General features: G+C 39.9%; 1 protein-coding gene across 1 annotated transcript in view; it reads left to right on the top strand.

Annotated features, from left to right (window-relative positions):
- Positions 1–11,374, top strand: part of GALNT8 (UDP-N-acetyl-alpha-D-galactosamine:polypeptide N-acetylgalactosaminyltransferase 8 (GalNAc-T8)) — a 69,899-nt gene that overhangs the window by 18,985 nt on the left and 39,540 nt on the right. The window contains exon 3 of the mRNA XM_006891364.1: positions 9,048–9,214. Coding sequence (XP_006891426.1) covers positions 9,048–9,214 — 167 coding nt within the window. The remainder of the gene's footprint in view (positions 1–9,047; positions 9,215–11,374) is intronic.

Here is an 11,374-nt window from a genome sequence, read left to right as displayed (position 1 = left end):
ATCATGTTTGGCAGAGTGGAGGGGCAGCGAAGGAGAGGAAGACCTTTGATGAGATAGATCGATTCTGTGACTGGACTGGAGAGGTGGGAATAAGTGCGTTTGAGATGGCTAGGTCGGCACAGGATAGAAGTGTATAGAGCTCTTGTACATAGGATCGTTATGAGTCACAAGCGACTCGTTGGCACACAACAACAACAACATTGCTTTATTAGTTTCTATATTCTGTGTTTTAGCTCCAATCTTTATTATTCTCTGCTTACTTTGGTTTGATTTTCTCTTCTGTTTGTACTTTCTTGAGATGGAGCAACTGGTTTATTGATTAGTGATTTTTCCCTTTTAATAAAAGCATTTTTAGTTATGTTTCCCTCTAAATTCTGCTTCAGCATGTTGTTGTTGTTGTTATGTGCCATCTAGTTGGCTGAGACTCATAATGACCCTATGTTCAGCAGCTCTGAAGCCTGCCCTGTCCTAAGCCAGTCTCACTGACTCCAACACACCTACCCCATAACTCCAGTTACTATGTCAATCCATCTCATCTGGGATCTTCCCTGTCTGTGCTATTCCTCTACCCTTCTTAGCATGAAGGAGAAGGTTCCAAGAATTGGTCCCCTTGGCCACATGCCCAAAGTATGTGTGATAGAGCTTCAAAAGCCTTGCCTCCAAAGAGACATTTGGTTTCATCCTCTCCAATACAGATTTATTTGATCTCTTCACTGCCCATGGTATGTTTAAGACTCTTCTCCAGCACCACAATTCAAAGGCATTGACTCTTCTTCTGTAATCCTTAATCATTATCCAGCTCTTTGATGCAAAGCAAGTAATTGCAATGACTATTGCCTGGATAAGGCACACCTTAGACTGACATCATTACTCTTTAGTACTTTGGAGAGGTCCTGACAGTAGACTTCCCAAATGCAATTCATCTTTTGATTTCCTGACTGCTGGTGCCAAGAGCGTTGACTCTGGCATTGAGGAATTTCAAACTGTTAACAATCTCAGTCTCTTTTCTATCTCTCATGGTTCTGCCAGTTGGCCCAGTATTGAGATCTTTGTCTTCTTGATGTTGAGCTTCAGTTGATATTGAAGACTACAGTCCTTGACTTTCTGCAGTAAGTGCCTCTGGTCCTCCTCAATTTCAGCAAGCAAGGTTGTGTCATCTGCATAATGCAAGTTGTTGATGAGTTTTTCTCCAATCCTGTTCCCATATTCTTCCTCATAAAGTCCAGCCTCTTGCATGATCTGTTCATTCTTCATGTAGATTGAAAAAGTATGGAGACAGGACACATGCCTGACACACTTCTTTCTTAATTTTGAACCATGCAGTGTTTCCTTGCTCTGTTTTGAGGACTGAATCGTGGTCCAAGTATAAGTTTTGTATGAGCACAATCAAGTGTTCTGAGATTCTCATTCTGCTCAACGTCAGCCACAATTTGTTATGATCCACACAGTCAAATGCTTTTGCATAGTCAATGAAACACAGATAGACAGATTCCTTTGGTACTCTATGCTTTTGGGCAAAATCCATCTGATGTCAGCAATAAGGTCTCTAGTGCCACAGTCTCTTTTAAACTCAGGTTGTATTTCTGGTAGTTCTCTGTTGATATATTGTCCAATCATTGTTTTTATAATCCTCAGCAGGATTTTGCTTGTGTGTGATATTAGTGATATTGTTCAATAGTTTCCACACTTTTCTCAGTCAGTTGGCCAGGTGGTTGTCCTCCAGATTTCCTGGCACAACTTGGTGAGCATGTCCAGGGCAGCATCTGTTTGTTGAAATATGTCGATTGATATTCCAATAGCTTGAACTTCTTCTTTCGTCACCATTGTCACATATTGTTTCATGAGATTCTTCTGTGTTAGCCAGTTCTTTTTGGTACAGTGACTCTTTCCATCTTCCTTTAATGCTTCCTAGTTCATCCAATGTTCTGCCCATTTCATTCTTAAGTATTGCAACTTGAGGCTTAAATTTGTTTTTCAGTTCCTTCAGCTTAAGAAATGCCAAGCGAATTTGGCCCTTTTGATTTTCCAACTCCAGATCTTTGCAAAGTTCATTATAATATTTGCTTTCAACTTCCTGAGCAGTCCTAGGAGGCAAATAAGATGTGGCTAATTTCTTCTGGATCCAAAGCATAATTTATCTCTCCATAAGTGAATGTAATGTGCTATTATTATCATTAAGCTATAGTTAAAACGGTCTCGTATTTATTAGTTTGGGTGCATTCAGAAGTAACTTTCAATGAGTTAGCTCATAGATTGGGGTTCAGAGAGGAGTGCAACGAGTAGAACATATGTTTGAATCAAGAATCTAAATCTAAATACATGAAAAAAAATATTCAAGTCCCATCAATACTTATGATCCAAGTGAAGACTCTTTTTTCCTGCTCCCAATTTAAAAAAAAAGAAAAAGCATGTGGATCAGACATGTGGAGATTTCCCAGCTAATGTATTCTAAAAACTGCTACCTTTTGGAATTCCAAAATATCTGTAGATGTTCATTGAAATGAAAAATAAATAAATAAAAAACAAAAAAAACCCTGCTACCTTTTAAGTACTATACACAGAACATTCTGTTGACATTCTTTATGAAATATCATTCCATTGAATTTCTTTATGAAAGACATACTCTGAATAAGAGCTACTATGTAGAATCCTGCATTTAGAATAGAAATTAATTATTGTTTAGTGCAGCTTTCTGCTAAGTGAGATGTTGTAGCAATTATAGTCATTTATTTCTCCCAGTTTTCTGGATAGCTGTCCAGTATCAGGAAAGATGGAAACCTGACCAGTTCTAATGTTTTCATGTCATCTCTACCTTTAGGGAGTTCTTAGCGGTAAGAAATTTCACTGCTAATGCAAAGGTACATGGTTCAAATCTACCAGTTGTTCCACAAGAGAAAGAGGGGCAGTCTACCTCTGTGTAATTTACTGCCTCTGAAAACTTCCTGGAGGGTCAGCTATGAGTCAGTTCCAACTCTACAGAACAAAGCAACTACCTTTTGAAGATCAGAGAAGGCTGCTCAGGAAAGTGTTGTGTGGGTTTAAAGACTCACCCAGCTAGACTACAGAATTTGGGTAGACATGAAAAAACCAAAGAAAAAGTTAACAAGTATGATCTGGCAGGCCTAACTCCCTAACTATACTATTTGCAAGGCTCAATGGAAAAGGAAAATACCTTCAAAATAACTAAGAATTTAAAGATGGAAACAACAGATCAGTAAACCAAATGTGGGACTCTTTTAAGTGTCAGATTTTCTGTGAGTGTACAAGTTGTTTTACCATGAGCCCCGTTCTGCTGCTAGCATGCCCTAGAAGATGTCAATATAACAGGGTGTTTTATAATTGATCAAAGCTTGGTTGTACGTGTGTACAAATCAGTTTACTTTTTCTACACAACACTGATATCGCACAAAACTGTGAGTTGCATACTACATGTTTTTCTAGTTCTAACTCCTAGACTCTATTTACTTTTTCACTCCTCCCTCTGTCCTCTGTCTCATTGTTGGGGAAGGGCTCTGTGGTGTTATAATGCAAAGAGCGGCTAAAGGTTATTTCCTCCACCTGTCATCTAACCATCAAATATTTACTTAGTATTGTCTGTGGCCTTGTCAAATATGGTAGTAGCCTAATATGCATTGATACAGTGACTCTAACAATGGGATCCAGCGTGTCTGGGATCATGAGGATGGTACAGAGTAGGATAAGGTTCCTATCTGTTGTTCATAGGGTCGCTGTGAGTCAGAGTCAACATAACAACAATTACCCAATTAAGTTAATTAAAATAGAAGTACATTTGTCATTTAGTTACATTAGCTGCACTCTAAGTACTCAGTGGCCACATATGTCTAGTGGCTCTCATACTGGACAAAACAAATATATAGCATTTCCATTATCACAGAAAATTCCATTGAATAGTGGTCTATGTATTCTGAGTTAGATGCCAGAAAAGCAAGGAGAAGAGAGAGAAGATTGCTATTTTTTTTTTAACTACACAAGCCACCTTTCCTGCCTCCCTTGATATATGATGGGAAAAGAATGAAAAGGTGTGGAAAAGAGGAGCATTATGAAAACATTTAGAATGCAGCCAAGAAAATATTAAGAAGGATAGATATATGGGCAAAAAGGTGGAGGAAATAAGATCTGAAGACAACTGATTTGAATATGTGGATTAGAGGGCAGAAAAGTTGAGCAGAGTTTTAATCCGGTTTTCGCTTCAAATAATTACCTACTCTGTGAGCTGGACAATGAATAGGGATGACAGAAGAATAATTGATGCCTTTGAGTTGTGCTGTTGGAGAAGAGCACTGAACATCCCATGGACGGCTAAAGAATAAACAGGTATATCTTGGAAAAGGTACAGCCAGAGTGGCCCTTGGAGGCAGGGATGGCAAAGCTTCATCTTTCATACTTTGAACATGTTGCTAGGAGAGGCTATTCCTTGGGAAGGGATATCATGCTTGGAAAGGTGAAGGGTCAACAAAAGAGAAGAAGACTGCCAACGAGATGGATTGATGCAGTGACTGCAGCAGTGGGCTCAAGTATGCCAGAGATGGTGAGGATGACATGGGATAGGACAGAGTTCAAGGCTGTCATTCAGAGGTTCACTATGAGTCATACTCGACGCAACAGCACGTTACAACAATACTTCTCAATTGTTATTGTTAAGTGCCGTTGAGTTGTAGATGACTCATCGCCACCCTCTCAACGAAAGACCTGAACACTTGTATAACTTTCATCATTTCTCCAGGTTTATAGAGTTTCTGGAGGCAAGCTATTTTGGACGTGGATGCCACTCCTGCTTCCAGGCTTGTTTTAATCGACGAGCTCCACCAAACACTGTCCACCATGGGTAACCTTTATCGCATTTGACACATCAGTGTCCCAGTGTTTAGCATCACAGCAACCACAAGTTACCTCTCTACAGCAATGCATAGACCAGTGCTATAGCAACTGGAAGAATGTTTGACCAAAAACAATTAAAACCAGGCCTGAGGGCCACAGATTAAAATCACCCACCTCAATTAAGTTCTTAATTATTGTATAGTATCTCTGTAAGGCATTAAGAACTGCAAATGAGCTTTAAAATATTGAAAAGGGAGTCTCTATCAGGCTTCTCTGCCTTTGCTTTAAATAATAGTAATCCTAAGAATCAGCAGCCAGGAAATTAGAAGACAAATTGCATTGAGAAAATCTACTGTCAGAGACCTCTCCAAAGTACTGGAGAGCAACGGAGACTAAGGTGCGCCTGATACAGGCCATGATCTTTGCAATTACTTGCTATGCATCAGAGAGCTGGACAATGACTAGGGATGATAGAAGGAGAGTTGATGCCTTTGAGCTGTGGTGCTGGAGAAGATATTGAAACTACCCTGGACTGCTAGGAGAAAAAACAATTTTGTCCTGGTGATGGTGAAGCCAAGTTGCTCCTTGGAGTCAAGGATTCTGAAGCTTTTTCTGACATACTTTGGACATGTTGCAAGGTGGGATCAGTCCTTGGAAAGGGACATCATGCTTGGGAGGGTGGAGGGACAGCGCAGGGGAGGAAGACCCTCGATGAGGTGAATTGATTCAGTCACTAGGGTAACAGGGTTAGGTGTGTCAGAGACAATAAGATTGGCACAGGATAGAGCAGGATAGGGCTGTTGTACATACATATGGTTACTATGAGTTGCAGATGTCTTGACGGCACACAACAAAAATAACAACAACAAGAAGAAGACGTTAGTCCAAGCTTCCTTTCTAAATGCAGCCAGGGTGATTTTACCCATTCTTATGAGTTCAGCTACCACTTGCCTGATGATGATTTTCCACTTACTTCCAGATTGTTCCTCTGAGGCCCCAGGCTGTTCATGCAGTGACTTGCTTTGGTAATTGTCTGGTGTGATTCAGAGATATTTCAGACTTAACAGGGCTAAACTTGAATTTATCTAAGTCTCCTCTACTTCCTTGCTTAGTGAATAATCTGTTGCCCAAGTAATGAAAACCAACAACATTGGGTGCATGAGTAATAATAGCAGCTGGCATTTCAGTACCTAGAGAGCAAAATCCAAACACTGGGCTACTTGTCTGTCCAGCCTTATCTCTTGACGTTACAACTGAATTCTCGGAGAAGAGATTCCTGCTCTTCTTGTGCGTCTTTGAATGCATGTATATTAAAGCCTTTGCCTAAAATTCCCCGGACGTCTCCATGATTTCACCTGAGATGGCTGCACATGTTCAGCATGCAGGAGAAGCTGTGCTGAACTGGTGGCCAAGGGATAACTTTGGGGTAAGCGTGGAAGCTCAGACTGCTTAGAGGAAGTGCATTCACGTGGGAAAGCAAGAAACAGTGAGACAGATAATTGGTTTTTCAGAGGCCAAAAGCTTATTTTTTTTAAATGTTTGTGATTAATGTACACTTTTTAAAAAGTGTGAACTGAGGCTTTTAGAATGTCAAAATATGGTACATGATGTTCCTCTTCCTAGTTTAACAAACATTTGACTGGAGAAAATAATAAAAACCACAATGTTTCATGTTTCTGCACTTCGCCTTAAGGACAGTCAGCAAGTGGGGGAAAGTTCCGTAATATCTGCTAAATCTAACTAAGAACAATGCAAGCTTCTATTATTTGAGCCATAATTCACCTTCTCTTTTTTCCTAGTTTTGTCCTTATGATTCTCCTTTCTTCTCTGAAGAAAATGGACAATAACTTTATAAAATATTTTTTATAGAAGTATAAAACATGTATTTTTATAATTGAGTTTGTAGCATACAGAGGTATATTGTATTTACACAGATGAGGTGAGTGGGGATACAACTGTACTGGTGTATGGTGTACAAAAATTAAACTAAGTGGTAACTTGAATTTACAGGAAAAAATGAAGAGAATCTGATATAATAAATGTTGTCAGGTGCTCTTGAGTCCACTATGACTCAATAACGACCCTATGAACAACAAATCTAAGCCTTGTGCTATCCTATGCCTCTGTCACAATCTCCACTGTAACCACATGTTAATCAATCTCATTGAGGGTCTTCCTCTCTTCCACCAACACTCCACCTTTCCCAGAATGATGTCTCTTTCCAAGGATCAGCCCCTCCTGAAAACACACCCAAAGAATGTGAGATGAAGCACCGTTCTTTATGAGTACTCTGGTTGCACATCCTCTGAGGTAGTTTTGTTTGTTTGACAGTCCATGGGACACTGAGTACCCTTCTCCAACACCACAATTTAAAGACATCAATTATTCTTCAATGTTCCTTAGTCATTTTTCAAACCTCTGGTGCATGGGAAGTAATTAAAAAGATCCTAGCTTAGATTAGGGTGCCCTTTTATTTTTAAACTGACATCACTTTAGCACTTTAGAGAGGCCCTTAATAGCAGATTTTCTTAATGCAACTAGTTTTTTAATTTCTTTCTCTCTCATCCTCAACTTTTTTCCTACCTAACACCAAGGGCCAACATTAATTATGACTCTTTCTTGCAATAACACCTAAAGTTAATTGGATGACAGCCAAGGACTGGTTTAAGTTGCAGTGCATGCTAGTCCAACTAGTCAGCAGCACACACATGACACACAATTAGTCGAGGAGCATACTTTCCGTTTCCCCAGGGATCATCTTTGGGACCCAGTTGAGACCAAAGATGTGAACCCAGCAGAGGCCTGGTCTGCAGGCCTCCGTGTCCCTCGGGATTAAAAGGGCCACCTGCAGTGGGCTGGGAGTCCAGTTAGGTGTGAACTCATGCTGTCGCACTGCAGCTTAAGCCCTGGGGGCCACGGGCTAGTTTTTAAATTTCTTGACTGCAGCTACTATGAGTGTTGGTTGTGGCTCCAAGTAAAATAAACTCCTTAACCACTTCAATCTTTTCTCCATCTATATTGCCCACTGGTGAGGATGGTTTTTTTTCTATTTCTTGATGTTAGATATAACTCATATTGAAGACTACAGTCATTGATCTTTTGTTACAAGGGCTTCAAGTCTTATTCACTTTCTGTAAGCAAGGCTGTGTCATCTGTGTGACACAGGTTGCTGTGGGCCTTCCTCCAATTCCGATGTCACATCCTTTTTCATATCATCCATCTGCTCAGATTACTTTCTCAGCATACAGACTTAATAGGTATGGGGAAAGGATAAAACCTTTCCTGATTTTAAACTATGCGGTGTTCCCTTTTCTGTTTGGACCACTGCTTCTTGTTCCATGTATAGATTTCTCATGAGCACAGTTAGGTGTTTTGGGATTCCCATTCTTCTCATTGTTAGCCATAATTTCTTATGATCCATACAGTAAAATGTCTTTGCATGGGCAATAAAGCACAAGTAAACGTCTTTCTGATATTCTCTACTTTCAGCCAAAATCCATCTGACAATGCTGTGAATTTCACAGAAGTCATTGCCGTGCATGCTTGTAAACACTAGTTTTATTGCCTGTGATTCATATTTCAATGAAGTTGTTATAAGAAGCTTACCATATGGCAAGCATTTAAAATATGTGCTTATGAAAATTTAAACCAAGTGTGTATGTCAAGAAGAATTCTCTGGATAATTTGTTCTGTCACTGCAGTGGTGATGCAGAGAGTTTTAACCACAAATGGCTGACGTAAAAAGGTGGGGAAATGATGGCTACAATGACAGAAAGGAAGACACTTCCAGGAAGGCTAAGTTATGGTTTAAATAAGAAATAGCTTTTATACAGTAGTAGAAGATTTTGGATAGACATGTAAAATTTCCTTGCTACGGAGCCCTGGTGGCCGAATTGTAAGAAGCTGAATTCCCAACCCTAAGACAGATGGTTCAAATCCACCAGCTGCTCTGAGGGAGAAAGATGGGAAATCTCCACACAGTTTAAAACCTACTGGAGGCTCAGTCATGAGTTGATTGCAACTTGACAACACACAGCAGCAAAAACATCTGTGATAAACAACTGATTTTCCTACCACATTTAATTTGGGGTATTGATAGGTTGATTTATGTACATAAGGGAAGGAAAAGTAGATTGTTATTTTAATTAATTAGAGATAATAAATACGTGGTTATAAATAATGTTCTCTTCCTCCTCCTCTTCCTTCAGGTGTCTTCAGAAGACATACCCTTCACAGCTCCCATCCCTCGGTGTCATTCTCATATTCATGAATGAAGCTCTGTCTGTTATACAACGAGCCATCACCAGTATCATCAACCGGACCCCCTCTCAAGTGCTGAAGGAGATCATCCTGGTGGATGATTTTAGCTCAAATGGTGAGAAACTGGACCAAGGAGTAATGGTAAAAGTTTCCATTTATCAACTATACTAGCCCGGAAGGGAGTTTTGGCTAACAATGTAGGACAACATAGTTTTCTCTTGTAAGGAAGAGAAAAACTACTGACATCAAGCTGATTACAACTAAAGACCTTCAATTGGGTTCCTGAGGTTGTAAATATTTACAAGAGGAGATAGCCCATCTTTCTTCCCTGAAACAGCTAAAGGTTTCAAATATCTGACCTTTCAGATTGCAGCACAACTGGAATGCACTGTGCCACAAGAACTCCTTAAAGAAGAGAAAGTGGCTATTCATTGAGGGCCTATTTACCAAACATTAATAAACGTAAAGACAATGGGTCATTCTCTCAATTATATAAAAGAGAAAAGGCACAGACAGTTCACATGGTATGTCTAAGTCATAGAGGGCAAATGGTGGAGCTGGGAGTCAGATCTACCCTGTGCAAATCTGAACTTACCCTTCCAATGTTCCATGAGTAGAAACAGAGGGAATGAAGAGTCCAGATATGTAAGAAATTTGGAAATATTTACTATGACGAAAAAAAAATCAGCCAAATCCCTGGGTAATTAAGCCTAGAGAAAGGGATCTTTGGGGTGCAGAAACTTTGTAATGGCAATGTCTTTTGCTGATGGGTTTAGGATACCGCTTGGATACATGAGAAAGTGGGAAACAGCGTGCCGTGGCTCATATACTGACTGAGTTTATAACCCCAGCTCACTTACTTTATAAGCTCTGTGACTGTGGACAAATGAACTTTTCTGAGCCCAAGTTTTATTTTCTTTAAAATATGGATGCCAATAGTATTGAGGACAACTTCAGGGTCCTTACTATACCAGCCAAGTACTAGTTGTCATTAAGTCTATTACAACCATTGGCAAACACATAGAATAGACCTGTGCTCCACAGGGTTTTTTTGGGCATGAACTACTAAAAAAGATTTCTAATACCTTTGGGTACGTTCAAATCACAAACATTTTTATTAATAGTAGGGTGCTTAACTGTTCAAGTGGCCAAAAGATTCCCATGGGGTTGTAGTGAGAATGCAAGGAGATAAAAATAATAGTTTGGTTTGAATCTACCAGCTGCTCTGTGGGAAAAAAATGGACAATCTCCTCCTATGTGATTTACTACCTTTGGAAACCCACCAGAGGATCAGTTACGAGTCAGTTCTGACTTGATGGTACATAGCATCAACAACATTCTAAGCATTATTCATTACAACAATCTTATGGGGAAATTCTTACCCCTTTCACAGATGTGTATTAACTAAGTCTTAGGTAAAGGAACTCGTTCAGCACCACACAGGTGATAAAATAAAGAACTGAGATTTGACCTCATAGTTCAGATTCCAGAGACCAAGCTCTAATTACAATGCCATAATGATGCAATATATAGATTATGAATATTCAGAAGGAGTTCTGGCAGCCTACTGGTAAAAAGCTAGCTGTACTGCAGTCCCAGAGGCACACAGTTTAAATCCACGAGACGCTCCATGGGAGAAGAATGGGCAGTCTCTTCTTGTGTGATTATCTGTCTCTGAAAACCAGCTGGAGGGTCAACAATGAGTTGGATCTGAGATGAGCCTTTAGCACCAGGTAAACTTTTACTGAGTGTTAATCATCTTGGAAACCAAGTTAAAAAACCTAAAATGAACCAGAGATGTAGGGTTTCCAGAAGGAAGAACTTCCCAACAGTAAAGGCTGTGAGTTCTAGGGAAGTTGGATGGTTTTTCCTCTGGGGATCTTTAAGTATCAGACAGGTATTTGCAGCCTGTTGAGGCAGTTTGACTTGAAGAGAGAAAGAAATCACAATGACTCTTAAGCTTTCCTTTTTAATTTCAAGGCACAAGAAATGTTCCTCTTCATCAGTTAAAGCTCTTTCTGTTTTGTTTAACTGCAATTGTATGTATGCAAGCACATGCATGTACACACACACAGAGTATATTAGCTCCTTAGAGCAAAATTCCACTGAGAATTGTTGTTGTTGTTATGTGCCGTCCAGTCGCCTGCGACTCATAGCGACCTTATGTACAACAGCCCTAAACTCCGCTCTGTCCTGAGCCAATCGCACTGTCTCTGACACTCCCATCCCAATTATCCCAGTCACTGAATCAATCCACCTCATAGAGGGCCTTCCT

The sequence above is a fragment of the Elephantulus edwardii genome, unplaced genomic scaffold (genome assembly GCF_000299155.1).
Source record: "Elephantulus edwardii isolate Elephantulus edwardi_28Jun2011 unplaced genomic scaffold, EleEdw1.0 scaffold00096, whole genome shotgun sequence".
In the NCBI taxonomy this organism is placed as follows: Eukaryota; Metazoa; Chordata; class Mammalia; order Macroscelidea; family Macroscelididae; genus Elephantulus; species Elephantulus edwardii.
This window is presented reverse-complemented; position numbering and strand designations above follow the sequence as displayed.